Source organism: Arachis stenosperma, chromosome 1, assembly GCF_014773155.1.
Source record: "Arachis stenosperma cultivar V10309 chromosome 1, arast.V10309.gnm1.PFL2, whole genome shotgun sequence".
Classification (NCBI taxonomy): Eukaryota; Viridiplantae; Streptophyta; class Magnoliopsida; order Fabales; family Fabaceae; genus Arachis; species Arachis stenosperma.
In genome coordinates, this window is record NC_080377.1 from 94,940,077 (window position 1) to 94,958,074 (window position 17,998).

The 17,998-nt window shown below is 34.0% G+C and overlaps 1 protein-coding gene across 1 annotated transcript; it reads left to right on the plus strand.

Moving 5' to 3' along the window:
- The first annotated feature begins 10,182 nt into the window (after positions 1–10,182).
- Positions 10,183–15,794, plus strand: LOC130982301 (uncharacterized). Its single transcript, XM_057906263.1, has 2 exons — positions 10,183–10,218; positions 14,694–15,794. The coding sequence occupies exons 1-2, from the start codon at positions 10,183–10,185 to the stop codon at positions 15,792–15,794; spliced, it is 1,137 nt and encodes a 378-aa protein (XP_057762246.1).
- Positions 15,795–17,998: the final 2,204 nt, after the last annotated feature.

Sequence of the window (17,998 nt, forward strand, 5' to 3'; positions counted from 1 at the left end):
AAGCGGTCTTGAGTTCAAAATTCGCGTTCAAGTTTGGATGAAGCACATGAACGGGTTGAAGAACATAATCTGGTGCACCCGCTTCCTTGAGAATGACTCTCCTCGGAGCGGCCATGGTGTCGGCACCTAGATCAAAAGAAGAATTATTAGTACTATTAACGGAGGGATAGCTAGTGCCTTCTTCGAATGACGGTTCGGAATTCACTTTGGGTAAGGTTGGTGAATTCGTAAGAACCTTTTCACCTTCCCTAAAGGTTAACCGCCTCCGAGCTTGCCTACTGTGGAGCAAAGTTCGTTCAATTTCCGGATCAAATGGGACTAAGCTCAGATTCGATTGTGAACGCGTCATGCAATGAAGGGAGTGTAAAGCTCATGGCAACTAGTGGAATTACACAAAGATTAATCCTATGTCAATCAAACAAAGAAGCAATCAAGAAAAAAATGCAAGTATGTACATATACACATATTTACACTAAATAATAACATGGCACACATAAGCAAGTCCCCGGCAACGGCGCCATTTTGATAAACAATATTTTGTATGTCGATATAGAATTTAATAGTGAATACAATCGTGAGTATAGTCTAATCGACACTCAAATCTCGCATCAAACAATTCTACAATCTACAATCGAGAGTATTAATCTCCCGAGTCGTCCTCCCTTGGAATTACTATAGAACACATGTTATTGATTAGGAAGCTTTTGTTGTGGTTTTTGAAGATTGATGTACTAGTTCAAGCTAGCAAAAGTGGATAACAAACAATCAATATTGGCCAAGGGTTAACATTGGAAGCTCTATCACTATAGTTTCCTTCAATGATGATAACAATTAAGTCTTGCTTCACTTAGTTGACCTCTAATCATAGAGGAGATTCAAGTGAAAGTGACTAGCTTGAGTCACAAGTCCTAGCTTCACCCTAAGGAAATCTAGCTTTAGTACACTCCAAGCCAATTGGCAATTCTTAATTCTCAATCAACAATTGACATCCACTATTCAAGTTTTTCTAATGGCTCAAACCCTAGGCTAAGTGAAAGACTTTTACTCCATAACTAGTATTGGCATTTTATCAAACATTTGGTGAGCATTCATAAGAGGCATTATGAAATTGAAATGAAGAATTGAATTTAAGAGATCTAAATCACACAATCATCAACAATTGAACAATTACAAGTAATGGATATGAAAGTACCTCAAGTCACTAGTTCCAAATCCAAGTAACAAAGTCAAAGCTAGATCCAAAGTGAGAGGATCAAAGAACACAAATTGAGAATAGGAGAAGAGTAGATCTACTAATTGCATCAAAATAAAAGTGTATTACAATAGATCTCACCAAGAGAATCAAAGGAGAATTGCAATGGAGAATGAAATCCTAGAGAGAGGTTGGAGGTTCTCTCTCTATCCAAAATGTAACCAACTCTAGGAAAATATCTAAGAAAGTGTCAAAAATGAGTGAATCCCCTAAACCCCTCAATCCTTGGCCTTCTTAAGCTTTTTCCCACCAAAACTCTTTCCCAAAATAGGGTTTCTAACTACCTCCACGCGCTGGTCACGTGCCTTTTAAAAAATCATGTGTGGCAGTTGGCGCGTACGCGCAAAGCACGCGTACGCATCCCTGGGGCATTTGCAATCCGTGCGCAGGCAGAGTGTGCGCGGGCGCATCCATGAGGATTATGGCTTAGCCGCTAAACGCGCTAGCTCGTAGCTTGGCTCCTGGCTTTGGCTCAGGTGGCGCAAAATCTGCGCGGACGCGCCTTGTGCGCGCGCGCGCCACTGCTGAAGTTTCCAAAGCTCAATTTTCCATGCTCATTTCCTTTGTGCATGCTCCCATTCTCTTCTCCAAGTCATCCGTGTCCTATAAACTCTGAAACCACTTAACACACGGGTCACGGTATCAAATGGTACTAGAGGAGGATTAAGAATATATCTAATTTAGTGCAAAAGAAGCATGTTTTCATCCATGAGGCAAAATTGGGAACGGAACACAAAATCATGTTTTTTCATATGAATAAGTGCGTAGGATCATTGATAAAACCCTCGAAATTAATACAAGATAAACCCTAAAAATGGGGTTTATCACATACCAATAGGTATTTTCAAGCCATTACGTTGAGTAATAGCATCCCTAAGTACCCTTGAATCAGATGCCGATCCTTCCCAACCACTAAGGACATAGATGAAATTCATGTTCCGATTACAAACTCCTAAAACATTGGTGGATATTCTAGATTTCCTCGTCCGATATCTAGATTTATCACTCTTCGGGACTGTGACATCTATATAAGTTCCATCTAATGCTCCTAGACAACCCTATCAAATGTAAAAAAAAAAATTAGTTATTACACGCAGAGTAAACTTGACTAATAAAAATTGGAGATACATACATGACCTACCTTGAACCATTTCCATCTGGGATCTACACAATCTTCCGGTATAGGGTCTGCCTTTACAAATAAGATACTTTGGACACGTAAAACCGAACACAATACCTTGTGAAAATACCTACTAATAGTTTCACCAGACCTATAGAACCTGACTTGTACGCTGTGATTTTTGGTATGGTGAGCTAATATGATTAAGAAAGTAGTTACTTGCTCGCCTATGCCAACATGACCATCTTCGTCTAATCCACCTTGAATTTGTAGCAATTCACATAAAGTTGCAAATGCATTCAAACTCATTCTTAACTCCCATATGCAATTTCTATCTCCACCCTCCCCAATGATATTATCTAATGCATCTCGCCTTAATGGTAGTGTGTTCACTCTTCGACCAATCAAAAAATGACCGCGCCTTCTATTCCTAATATACATATATAAAGTGACTAATAAAAGTAGCATTAACGTGTCAAATTGCATTATTATAATCCAGTAATATCTAACACATAGCTTAATTTGTTTAGAACGATCCATCATCACTTCCTAAGAAACAATAACAAGTAAATGCATAAATGAAGAACTCTAACAATTTGTACAAATAGGAGAAATACTCAATTAAACTAAAAATAGGAAAAACACCCATTACATAAGTATATGCTCACATAATCAAGTTCAAAGCATACTAATAGATTTCAAACTTAAGTAACCAACCAACTAGCTTAGATGCTATGAACAAAATAGAAAAGATATGATTGAAATCTATATATATCAATAAAAATGTCAGCTGAAAAATAATTAAGAGTTTTAATATGTAATTTTTTATTAATTAAAATAAAGGAAATAATGCTTTGAGACATGTGATTGATAACTTTCTAAGAAAAATTAACTCTAACTACTATCACAATGAAATAACATCCAGATTTGTAAATTAACATGTCAAAAAAGAGAAGATTTACGGCAGTGATACATGTGAGATGATGCAGAACAAAAAAGAGATTTCATGGAGTTAACGCCAATTTTTATTTTACACTATAATATTTACACATAAAAATTATTTAAATCTTGAGTTTGTGGTTCAAGCATTTTACAGCAATGCACCCGTAAAAAAATTAAAAATTTCCTACCAATCAATACTTCAATAGCTAAGAAGGAATGGAATTTGGCCCACATGCAAAGTGAGAAAAGGGGTTAACATGATAAACAGTACTATCCACCTGAGGAAGAGAAATAATTAAACTTTTACCAATTAAGAAACAATAATTAAAAACTCAACCAAGTCCCACTCTTCTAACCCAATTAATCAATTCAAATTCCTATATTCCACACGTCAGAATCAGATTCCACCCCACCCAAAAGAACAAATAAAAAAAATCTACACAACAGTTGAAGCTAGAAAATTATAAAGATGCAAGCAAACTTTGCAAATCAAAGAAGCTAAAATGGTGCGTTAGAAGGGAAGTTGGAAGAGTAGCAACTTACAGATTCAGAACTTCAAAGAGAACAAAATAGAGCTTATGTTGTTCCTCCCTCTCTCGCTCTCAAGAGCCACTGTCAGTAATTCAGTATACAGAAGGAATTATCACTGGTTAGGGTTTCAATCAAACAGGGGAGACATTTGGAATTTCAGAAAATGAATGAGGATAAAATTGTCTGAAAAAATTGATATAGATCCATGTCCATCGCCCAAAATCCGTGTCTCACCATTTTACTGAGACATGAAATACATATTTTCTGTGTATCTATGTGTGTAAGCGTGTCCTTCTCTTTTTTGTGTCTCACAGTCCAAACAATAGACACGCCCCACTGTGTCTATGTTTTGGCAAGACACACACATGAAACAAACAGAGTGTAATAGCCACCACCCTCCTCTTCGTATACACACGCACACACACACCCACGTGAAGGGAGAGCACTACGAGGAAGAAGAGAAAGAGAGGGAGAAGGGCATCGCCGGCGAGGAGGGCTGTCGTCGTTGCCGAACCGTCGAGCTTCCTCTCACTGTGCACCATATTTCTAGCCTCTGATCCGTCAACCTCTCCTCTTGTCATCATCGTCGAACTTGTGTCACCGTGCGCCGTCGAGTTTTCCATCGTCGTCGTCGTTGTTGGGCTCGTCACTGGAAGCCTTCAATGTGGCCACTGTTCACTACTAGAAGGGGATCTCATCGCCTCCACTGGAGTCCATCGCCACCGCCACAGTTGTTGAAGACACCAACATCGCCACTGTTGTCCGAGCTCCACCAAAGGGAGCAGCTACTGCGTGAAGAAAAACGAAAGCTGCAAGAGAGAGAGAAGGGGGTGATGAGGGTTCTGCCGCTGGAGCTATTGTCGTTGTTACTGCTGTTTGGCTGCTGTTGAAGGTCTCCTACCATCACTGGAGATGCTTAGAACCACCATGATTGCCACCAAGGGGACAGAATGGGTGTTAGAATTTGACAGAGCGCCGCTGCTGTCGATCGGAGATGCTAAACTGCTGCTGCTACTACCTTAAGTTGATGTGGCTGCTACTAGAGCTGCTGTAGATGAATGCTGCGTTCCCAATTCCTATAGATTTCGACATTGAGGTAGGAGATTTATTTTAAAGTTTAACGATTTTAATTTTAGAATGCCTACAAGTTAATTGGATAATTGTAAATAGTTAATAATGATTAAAAATTAATTGATGTGAATTGCTTGAAATGTGTTTGAGAATAGTTAGTTGTTATGATTACTCTAAATTATGATTGAAATTAGATGCGATTGTGAATTATATTTGACTTATTGATTTTTGCGATGAATTGGCTGAGATTTCGATATTGAATGAATTATTTTGGATTGTTTGATGTTGAATTAGTTATTTGATATATCGGAACGGCTGTGAATTGACTTGCAACTGGTTGGAATTGATTTTGGTGGTTATTGAAGGATTGGAAGTTAAGGATCGGTTGAAAACCTGATTTTTTGAAATAATATAGTAACTTTAAGAGTATATAAATAATTATGTAATGGCTGGAATTGCGTGTGGTTAAATTCTGAATGAATTAGGGTAAGTCTAATTGATTGAGTTTAAATTCAAAAGGATTCAACGATTTGTGGAATTTAATTATGAATTTTGAAATTGGATTGGTTGATTATGTCGGAATTGCGAATCATGATTGAATTGTTAATTATTGATATTTGTGAATCTGGTTGATTGAAAATCTTCTGTTTGATAATTGCTGACAAAAGGTTGAAGAGTTGTTGATATTGAGGGAACCCGTAAGAATGGTTAAGTCCTATTTTTAGGGTAGGTTATGTCTGAATTTTTTAAAATATAAGAATTTAATTAAAATAAATTATGTGAGCTGAGCCTTAGATGTTTGATTGATGAATTTGAAACTTGATAACTGAAAATGAATATTTAAGAGTTTATTTGACGATGGTTATCGATTGTTTATAAAATTGAAAAGTAAATATTCTTTTAAAAGTATTAAGGGTAGATTTAAAGTGTTTGAAAATTGTTTGAGTTAAGATTGCTAAAGTAAAGATTGTGAAATGGTTTGATAGTTAAGGTTTAAAGAAAAGAATGTTTAAGAAAGATAAAGGAAAGTTTAAAGAATGAAAAAAGGATTTGGTTTTAATTAATTGTTTTAAATGCGGGAAAAACCGATGAATTGATAATCATTGATCACGGGAATAAACCACGAACTATTGACAATCATTGATCTCGAAGATAGCCCACGAACTGAGGATCGTTGTTTTATTGTTTGTTGATATCGGGGATAGCTCACAAACTGAGGATCGTTGTTTTGTTATATGTTGATCTTGGGGATGCCCATGAACTGAGGATTGTTGTTTTTCCTTCTGTGTATATTGTGGCGTCGAGCTCTGTACCGACAGCCAGTAGTTACGAAGGAGTGGTATTTTTAACCACTTACATGTATGCACGAAGGACACAACGAAAAACCATATCTAAGACTGGTTCTTAGGTAATGTCGAGCTGCAAGGTGTAAATCGACACATGAGCTCATGGCCTGTTTAGGACAAACATGCATCATATTGTTTGCGCATTTGTATTTGGTTGTATTTTCTTATTTTATTTCTTTATGATTATGCTGTTTGTCTTATTGTGACTTATTTGTGTGTGGAATTGAGGTGAGTAAGAACTGATATTGTGATTGAGAATTAATTATGTGGCTGAAAGATAGTTAATATGACAAATTTTGTGATTGAGGTCTAGTTTTGGTTTAGAAATTTAAACAAAGTAATTAATTATCTAAAGTAAAACTAAAAGTATTTTTAAGGATTTGATAAAAGTAGTTTATTGAGTAACGTTAATTAGTTGCATTTTATTCATTGCTTTTATGGTATTTGTATTTCCTACTAAGAATGAGTGGTTTGTTTTCACTCCAAAATTTTTCATCCTTTCAGTGACACAGGTTTGAAGACTCAGTACGAAGCCTTGGACGAATAGTGAAAATTGTTTACGAGTTAAGCTACTTTCATAAAATTCTCTCGCTCTTAATTCTTAAGATTTTAGTTTATACAGAGGGATAAATGTTGTATCTGAGTTTTATTTTGATTTATTTGTATAAAATTTATTATTATTAGTATTTATGTGATTAATATTACTTGGACATATTTGATATATGATTTTTAATGAAATAAAAACAAAATTTCTTGGAATTTTCTTAAATTTGGAATGTGATATCAACGTAAAGGCTCAATATTAAATAGATAATAAAGAAAAATAGATCAGTAATACCTTACTTTTAGTACGATCATGACTTGCTGAAAGTTGGTTCGTTACAACAACAAAGAAGAAAAAGGTGTTGTAGATCATGGAATCTATTTTATGTAGCCAGCAATAAATAAATTTTAGCCATAGCAATACAAGACAATAATAAATCTGAAACAAAAAGATGCTGTTGGAGGTAAGATGTTGCATGATCTAGTTACCGCAATTTATTTTTATTTTTTTAACTATATTATTGATCCGATCAGTAATTTGATGGACTAGCTGAATTTATTGAATTCTAGAAAAGATTGGCAAACTAGAAACCAATATGCTAAAATGTCATGCATGCATAATTATCCCACTTTGGTTTTAAGTTTTTGTGGAATACATTTATTGCTAAATCCTTGAAGCATATCATTATTATTTGTTTTACTTTTTCTAAAAATTTTTGAGCAAGTAGTATTTCTTTTTTAATTGGCCAAAGGATTTCATATCTTTGCAAGAATACTGGCACTTGGCTAATTGTTGACTACACATGAGTAAGTTTTTTAATTTATTATCATCTTCATATATATATGAATGGAAAATTAAATAAGAAAGAAGTCTTAGATATATGTTTATGATCGATTCTGCTTATGAATAATATGTAAGATCCTGGTACCATTGCAGTAGAATATAGGGTAAAGAATAGAAGAAGACAGAATAGAACACGAGGGCTGAATGACGTCTTAGAGATGTCGTCCTTATTATATAGATATTGTAGATCATAGCAACAAATAAATTAGCCATAGTAATACAAGACAACAGTAAATCTAAAACAATGTCAATTGATATAACATAACAGATACTCGTATCATGCAATTCAAAACAACAAAAACAAATGTAATTAAAAAACTATAGAACAAGAAAAATATGGTCATACCATATCTATGTTTCGAACAAGAGTTCATCCATAAGCGCTATTTGCATCAACTAAAGAGTGTTAGGCATCTTGTAACAAACCTTCGATTTCTTCTGGCCTCATTCAAGGTTCAGATAGCTGAAGTATTAATGTAACCATATTCCAAAATCCATGAATCTCTTCCTCTTGGTGCTTTTGTTTGGTCTTCATGTCTCCAAGTTCATCCTTAAAAGATGTCACCTCCTCCATGTGCTGCTTCTTGATTTCAGAAATTTCAGCATGCTTTTTTAAGTCACTTTTTGTAACAGATCTTCCATGGCACGTCACCCGGCCTGGTTGTTCTTTCCCAAATTAGGATTTAAAAGTTTCCTAAATTTGAAATATAATTATTAATGGTTCAATGAACTCTTACAATTGCATCTTATGTTTTCTTTCCTTTTCCGACTTGTTCAAGTAGTAATGAATATTTCAAACTTTTTTGGTTCCTCATTTGTTCCCTTTGTTGCTCGCTAAAAATAAGCTCTTACTTCAGTTTCTTCCTTTAATTTATGCAATATAATTTTTTCATACAGAGCTTAAGTTGATGCATTACTCTCAGCCCTTTTTTACCACCTCAAAATAAACAAAATTAATTGGAAGACTAAATTAATGCAATCAAAATTACAAGATATAAGTTCTTGTAACACCCTAAGTTTTATCCTATCGTGAAGGTTTTTAAAGTAAGATGCCACACTCGACAAAGAAGAAAAAGAATGACTTAATCGTTATGCAAGGGAGGAGGAGGTGCGCATGAAGGGGAAAATGAGTAGCACTAAAACGTTCGAATTTGAATAAATGTGAAAAAAACATCTTAACCATGAGTACGGTTCAAAATGAAACACTTAGAGGAAATTATAACCCGAAAAGGAACTAATTACGTCTTAAACTAATCTCGTCGAAGAAGCTCCCATACTTGTATCCTATCCTATTCTTGATCAGGACCCTTCAGTTATCCACGAATCGAGGTACCAGGGGCCTCCCTCCAACACCTTTCTGCACAGTAAAGATCCGGTTCCGATGGGTGGGGTGAACCAAAACTCGACGGGTTGCCGAAGTGGGGGAAGAAGGAACGTATTCCACCTTTGGACTTCTGCAAGGGTTCAACTCCTCCTCTGGGTCCTCCTCCATGGTGTCTCCCTTCTGGCCAGGGTTGTCGGATTCCTCTTCCTCGGTTTCGGAGTCGGACTCGAGGTGTACCACCTTAGATGACCGCTTTTTAGATGCTGAAGTGTTCCTATCTAGGAAGGTTACGACGGGCAGTTGGGGTCCTTCTTCCACGAACTCTCGACCTAAGTAGATAGTTTGGAGCACAGTAGTAGTGGTCGCAACTACCCACGCGTGCTTCGAGGGGTCATACTCAGAAGTTACCTTCGGGGGGCACTGCGTCGTCTCTATCCGCTGTGCCATGTTCCTCTGGAGACAGTATGGGAAAAGAAAGCGAGTGAGAACCTAACGTCTCAGTAGGAGTGCTATGCAACACCTCCATATCCATCTCCAGCCCACGTGCGGGATTTTTAAAATTGAGGCGTATGATATGGCATGTAATATGCATCTTTCTTGTAGAACATGTGTGCAAAAAGAGAAGGCTTATAGGGAAAATAGGAGGATAACATCCTAAGTAACATCAACATAATCATACATAAATCTAAAAAAAAAAAAAAACTAAAAATCAAACTTTCATTCATGCTTTCTTCTTTCTTAACTTTTAACTTTTATGGAAGGTATTGAGCTCAAACCGGTATAAATGAAAGTCCCCTTCCCTTACCGTCTTGGCGATCACCTTCCCTTACCGAAGGATCATCTCGATCGATCACCCTCCCTTACCGAGTAATCATCTCGATATCTTGTCTTTGGGGGTCACCTTCCCTTACCGAAGGATCATGTCCTCAGTTTAATTTACAATTAGGGTTATTTTAAGCATACATAAAAATAAGGTCATACAAGAAGCATTCATGCATGAAGATGGATAAAATTAGGATATACTAAGTAATTAAATATAACCTGGTAAAAAGGTATGTACTCTCAATATTAATGGAACATTAATGATATGATGATATGAAAAGTCATGTAAATGCACATGGTAGAATTATGGCATATTAAATAATTAAATAAAACATGGTAGAAAGGTATGTACTCTTAACATTAAAGGAACGTTAATGATATACTGATATGGAAAGTCATGTAAATGCACATGGTAAAATTATGGTATATTAAATAATTAAATAAAACATGGTAGAAAGATATGTACTCTTAACATTAAAGGAACGTTAATGATATAATGATATGGAAAGTAATGTAAATACATATGGTAGGATCATGGTACATTAAATAATAAAACATGGTAGAAAGGCATGTACTCTTAAAATTAAAGGAACGTTAATGGTATGAAAAGCCATGTAAATGCATATGGTAGAATTATGGTATATTAAATAATTAAATAAAACATAAAATTAGGAACATTTATAATATAATGATATGAAAAGTCATGTAATTGCACAAGGTAAAAGTTAGGATATATCAAATAATTAAACATGGTAAAAAGGTATGTACTCCCAACATTAAAGGAATATTAATGATAGAATGATATGAAAAGTCATGTAAATGCACATGGTAAAAATCAAATAATTAAACATGGTAAAAATGTATGTACTCCCAACATTAAAGGAACATTAATGATAGAATGATATGAAAAGTCATGTAAATGTACATGGTAAAAATTAGGGCATATTAAATAATTAAATGAAACATGATAAAAGGGTATATACTAACGAATCAAGAGATCATAAATGATAGAATCGATAAACATGGTCAATATGGATAAGGGATGAGAACAAGGTATTAATGCCATGTACTACATGAAAAGATAGTAATCATGCATGGATGGAAGGAAAATAAACTAGAGCATACTACATGCCAATATAAGTAAGAAAGGCATAATTCCCTACTCTTTTTCTAATGCCTCTTTTATTGCCTATGAGCTTGCCTCTTGTATTTGCACACGGAATATTTGCGTAGAGGGAGAAGGGGAAGGATTAGTGTTTGAGAGGAGTGATCTTCTACCTATGGGTGTACCCCTATTTATATACTTCCAGTGGTAAGGTGGTTGGGATAGTTTTAAATTTAAAAGAAGGGCGGTTATTAGATTCCTATCCATAATTCAAAATTCTAAACACATCTCCTAACTGACTTTCAAAAATCGAATTTGATTTTGTTTCTAGAAGGGATGAAGGGAAGTTGTTACAGTTCTATTAAATATAAAATTGCTCTTCAACATTAAATAAATATACCGGAGCCACTCGTATTCTTTCGAAATTGATTGGCCCCATATGGTGTGGAAATTTTTGTTGTTCCTTCCACTTATTGACTATAATTGAATAAAAATTTGGCACATAGAAAAAGGGAAATTTATTATTTTTTATTTTTAAACTAAAAATATATTTTTTCTAATTGTAAAAAATTAAGAAATTCCAAAAATATCCCAAAAAAATAAAAAATTAAAATTTTAAAATTTTTTAAATTAATTTATTCTTAATTTGTGAACAAGTGCAGCAAAAAAAAGTCAACTGTCTGGGTGTAGCATTATCCGGTGAATAAAAAAATAAAAATATTTTTAAAAAAATAAAAATTAAAAAAATAAAATTTTTTATTTTTGAATTTTTAAATTATATTATTAAATGTTTTTTATTTAAATAATAAAAATAAAATAAAGTCCAACAATATCTAATAAACAATAGATTTGTAAATTTATTATTTTTTTATTTTTAAACTAAAAATATATTTTTCTAATTGTAAAAAATTAAAAAATTCCTAAAATATCCAAAAAATATAAAAAATTAAAATTTTAAATTTTTTTAAATTAATTTATTCTTAATTTGTGAACAAGTGCAGCAAAAAAAGTCAACTGTCTAGGTGTAGCATTATCTGGTGAATAAAAAAATAAAAAATATTTTTAAAAAATTTAAAATTAAAAAAAAAATTTTTTATTTTTGAATTTTTAAATTATATTATTAAATATTTTTTATTTAAATAATAAAAATAAAATAAAGTCCAACAATATCTAATAAACAATAGATTTGTAAATTTATTATTTTTCTAATTGTAAAAAATTAAAAATTCCTAAAATATCCAAAAAATAAAAAATTAAAATTTTAAATTTTTTAAATTAATTTATTCTTAATTTGTGAACAAGTGCAGCAAAAAAAGTCAACTGTCTGGGTGTAGCATTATCCGGTGAATTAAAAAAATAAAAATATTTTTAAAAAAATTAAAAATTAAAAAAAAATTTTATTTTTGAATTTTTAAATTATATTATTAAATGTTTTTTATTTAAATAATAAAAATAAAATAAAGTCCAGCAATATCTAATAAACAATAGATCTGTAAATTTATTATTTTATTATTTTTAAAATAAAATATATTTTTTCTAATTGTAAAAAATTAAGAAATTCCAAAAATATCCCAAAAAAATAAAAAATTAAAATTTTAAAATTTTTTAAATTAATTTATTCTTAATTTGTGAACAAGTGCAGCAAAAAAAAGTCAACTGTCTGGGTGTAGCATTATCCGGTGAATAAAAAAAATTATTTTTAAAAAAATTAAAAATTAAAAAAAATAAAATTTTTTATTTTTAAATTTTTAAATTATATTATTAAATATTTTTTATTTAAATAATAAAAATAAAATAAAGTCCAACAATATCTAATAAACAATAGATTTGTAAATTTATTATTTTTTTATTTTTAAACTAAAAATATATTTTTCTAATTGTAAAAAATTAAAAAATTCCTAAAATATCCAAAAATATAAAAAATTAAAATTTTAAATTTTTTAAATTAATTTATTCTTAATTTGTGAACAAGTGCAGAAAAAAAGTCAACTGTCTGGGTGTAGCATTATCCGGTGAATTAAAAATAAAAATTTTTAAAAAATTAAAAATTTTAATAAAAATAAATTCTTTATTTTTGAATTTTAAAATTATATTATTAAATATTTTTTATTTAAATAATAAAAATAAAATAAAGTCCAGCAATATCTAATAAATAATAGATCTGTAAATTTATTATTTTTTTATTTTTAAACTAAAAATATATTTTTTCTAATTGTAAAAAATTAAGAAATTCCAAAAATATCCCAAAAAAATAAAAATTAAAATTTTAAATTTTTTTGAATTAATTTATTCTAAATTTGTGAACAAGTGCAGCAAAAAAAGTCAACTGTCTAGGTGTAGCATTATCCGGTGAATAAAAAAATAAAAATATTTTTAAAAAATTAAAAATTAAAAAAAAATAAAATTTTTTATTTTTGGATTTTTAAATTATATTATTAAATGTTTTTTATTTAAATAATAAAAATAAAATAAAGTCCAACAATATCTAATAAACAATAGATTTGTAAATTTATTATTTTTTTATTTTTAAACTAAAAATATATTTTTCTAATTGTAAAAAATTAAAAAATTCCTAAAATATCCAAAAAATATAAAAATTAAAATTTTAAATTTTTTAAATTAATTTATTCTTAATTTGTGAACAAGTGCAAAAAAAGTCAACTGTCTAGGTGTAGCATTATCCGGTGAATAAAAAAATAAAAAATATTTTTAAAAAAATTAAAAATTAAAAAAATAAAATTTTTTATTTTTGAATTTTTAAATTATATTATTAAATGTTTTTTATTTAAATAATAAAAATAAAATAAAGTCCAACAATATCTAATAAACAATAGATTTGTAAATTTATTATTTTTCTAATTGTAAAAAATAAAAAATTCCTAAAATATCCAAAAATATAAAAAATTAAAATTTTAAATTTTTTAAATTAATTTATTCTTAATTTGTGAACAAGTGCAGCAAAAAAAGTCAACTGTCTGGGTGTAGCATTATCCGGTGAATAAAAAAATAAAAATATTTTTAAAAAAATTAAAAATTTAAAAAAAATTTTATTTTTGAATTTTTAAATTATATTATTAAATGTTTTTTATTTAAATAATAAAATAAAATAAAGTCCAGCAATATCTAATAAACAATAGATTTGTAAATTTATTATTTTTTTATTTTTAAACTAAAAATATATTTTTTCTAATTGTAAAAAATTAAGAAATTCCAAAAATATCCCAAAAAATAAAAAATTAAAATTTTAAAATTTTTTAAATTAATTTATTCTTAATTTGTGAACAAGTGCAGCAAAAAAAAGTCAACTGTCTGGGTGTAGCATTATCCAGTGAATAAAAAAAAAATATTTTTAAAAAAATTAAAAATTAAAAAAATAAAATTTTTTATTTTTGAATTTTTAAATTATATTATTAAATATTTTTTATTTAAATAATAAAAATAAAATAAAGTCCAACAATATCTAATAAATAGTAGATTTGTAAATTTATTATTTTTTTATTTTTAAACTAAAAATATATTTTTCTAATTGTAAAAAATTAAAAAATTCCTAAAATATCCAAAAAATATAAAAAATTAAAATTTTAAATTTTTTAAATTAATTTATTCTTAATTTGTGAACAAGTGCAGCAAAAAAAGTCAACTGTCTGGGTGTAGCATTATCCGGTGAATAAAAAAATAAAAATATTTTATAAAAAATTAAAAATTTTAATAAAAATAAATTTTTTATTTTTGAATTTTTAAATTATATTATTAAACATTTTTTATTTAAATAATAAAAATAAAATATTTCCAGAACGTCGCCAGAGACTACATTAACGACGAAGAGGTCAGCCAGGTCGTCGCCGCCAACAAACGGCAGCAGACCCAACACGGCAATTCGGCTCCCCGGCATAACCCAACACCCAAAGATAATCAACGGGACCACCCCAAGCCGATCAACCGGCCACCGAGAATTGGTAAATTCTCTAATTACACGCCCCTAACTGCACCAATTACGGAGATATACCATCAAATAGCAGATAGAGGCATCATCCCAAGAGCCCGACAACTCAAAGAGAGGACGGGAGGCAACAAAACCCTCTACTATGACTACCACCGAGGTTACGGCCACAAAACACAAGATTGCTTCGATCTCAAAGACGCTCTTGAACAGGCCATACGAGACGGCAAACTCCCGGAATTTGCCAAAATCATCAGGGAACCAAGACGTGCGGAGAAAGACAAGTCACCAGAAAGAGAAGGACGCAACCCAAGAACACAAAGGCAACCCACCAGGGAGAGTCCGGAGGAAGACCCGACCATCATAGTAAACGTCATCACAGGCAAGGACGTATCGAGCAAGTCAAAACTAACAATGAAAAAAGACCTCAAGGTAATATCCGTCAGAAACCAAGCCCCAATCACCGCCACTGGCAGCACGATAACATTCTTACCGGAGGATTGCCTGCACGGCGCCTCAGCCGAAGATGCCCCTTTTGTCATCTCAGCCAGGATCGGAACAGGACTGGTACGAAGGATACTGGTAGACACCGGTGCAGACTCCAACATCCTTTTCCGAGGAGCCTTTGACAAGCTCGGGCTCCGCAACGATAACCTCCAAACACACCGCCACGGCGTCACGGGACTCGGCGACAACTTTCTCAAACCAGACGGCTCAATTACCCTACCCATCACCATAGGAACGAGCAATCAGAAAAAGACAATCCTATCCGAATTCGTAGTCCTTAAAGACTCCACAGCCTATAACGTGATCCTCGGAAGAAAAACAATCAATGACTTCTCCGCAGTCATCTTCACCAAATACCTCCTCATGAAGTTCAGAGCCACGATGGCTCTATCGGTACCATTCACGGAGACCGAGAGGTCGCAGCCGAATGCAACAACACCAGCCTAGCCCTAAGGAAAAAATCCCGAGATGTGGCCGGAATATTCCTAGCCGACCTAGATGCGCGACAAGACGGCCAACCCAGGCCAGAACCAGAAGGAGACATGGAAAAACTACAGATAGGACCGACCAAGGAAGAATATACCTTCATCAATAGAAACCTCCCATATGATCTTAAAGAAGAACTCTCCCAACTCCTGAAACAAAACAAAGACTTATTCGCATTTACACCAGCCGACATGCCGGGAATTAACCCCGACCTAATGTCCCACCACCTAGCCGTGAACCCCCAGGCTAAGCCGGTAGCACAAAGATGACGAAAAATGTCTCCAGACCGAGCCGGCGAAGTCAAAAAACAAGTTAAAGCCTTACTCGAAGCCAACTTCATCCGGGAACTCCCCTACACGACCTGGCTAGCCAACGTCGTGCTAGTACGGAAACCTAACGGGAAATGGCGAATGTGCGTCGACTACACGGACCTAAACAAGGCTTGCCCGAAGGACGCCTTCCCCCTACCAAACATCGACGGATTAGTAGACGCAGCATCCGGCCACCGATACCTCAGCTTCATGGACGCATATTCCGGCTATAACCAAATCCCGATGCACCGACCAGACGAAGAAAAAACCGCGTTCATCACCCCAGACGGAACATACTGTTACACAGTGATGCCTTTCGACTTGAAAAACGCTGGAGCCACCTACCAAAGACTCGTTAACAAGATCTTTCGAGACCTAACCGGAGACAAGCTAGAAGTCTACATTGACGACATGCTCGCCAAGACTAAATCCAGCGAACAACTAATCAGCGACCTCACGGTCATAATGAACACCCTACGAAAGCACCAAATGCGGCTCAACCCGGCAAAGTGCGCCTTCGGAATGGAGGCAGGAAAGTTCCTCGGCTTCATGATCACACAACGCGGAGTTGAAGCAAACCCGGAGAAATGTCGTGCCGTCCTCGAAATGGCAAGCCCCAAAAACCTTAAGGACATCCAAAAGCTCACCGGCAGACTAACCGCGTTATCACGCTTTCTCGGTGCATCAGCCCAAAAAGCAATCCCTTTCTTCAAACTAATGAAAAAAGGGACCCCTTTTAAGTGGGAAACAGAATGCGAAGAAGCATTCCAACACTTCAAGAAGGCCTTATCGGAACCACCAATCCTCGCCAAACCCCAAGCAGGGGAAACACTCTACTTATACCTTTCCATAACAGAAGAGGCACTGGCAGCGGCACTCATCCGTGAAGACGAGAAAAAGGAGCAAAAACCCATATACTTCATAAGCAAAGTCTTGCAGGATGCGGAAACTTGCTATTCACGCTTAGAAAAGCTAGCTTTCGCACTCCTTACAGCCTCCCGACGTCTGCGACAATATTTCCAGGCTCACCCCGTAACGGTCCGAACCGACCAGGCGGTCAAGCAAGTGTTACAGAAACCCGACCTAGCAGGAAGAATGCTAGCATGGTCCATCGAGTTATCCCAATTCCAGATCAGATTCGAATCCCGGAACGCTATCAAGGCACAAGCCTTGACTGACTTCATCGCCGAAATGACTCCAGGAAAACTCACCCCGGAACCATGGAAATTACACGTCGACGGCTCGTCGAACTCCACTCACGGAGGAGCCGGAATTATACTCGAAAACCAAAACGGAATCACAATAGAACAGTCAATACGGTACGAATTCCCAGTATCAAACAATCAGGCAGAATACGAAGCCCTCTTAGCAGGCCTGACCCTAGCCCGGGAAGTCGGTGTAAACGCCTTAGAAGTAAATACCGATTCCCAGGTGGTCAGTTCCCAAATCAACGGAAGCTACCAGGCACGAGATCCCCTGCTCCAACAATACCTCACCAAGGTAAACGAACTAAAAGAAGGGTTCGAAAGCATTATCATACGGCACGTCCCCAGGGAACAAAACACCAGGGCAGACCTACTCTCCAAGCTAGCCAGTACCAAACCGGGACACGGCAACAAATCGCTAATTCAAGAGGTCGTCAGGTCGCCCTCTGTGTCAACGGCAATCAACTCTCATCTGACAATCTCAAGCCAGGGGTCGTGGACATACCCCCTCCTACAATACCTCCTCAACGGAACTTTACCGCCAGATTCGAAAGAAGGAAAGCGAATAAAAAAAGAAGCCGCCAACTACACCATCATAGCGGGACAACTATACAAACGAGGATTCTCGCAACCCCTACTCAAATGTGTC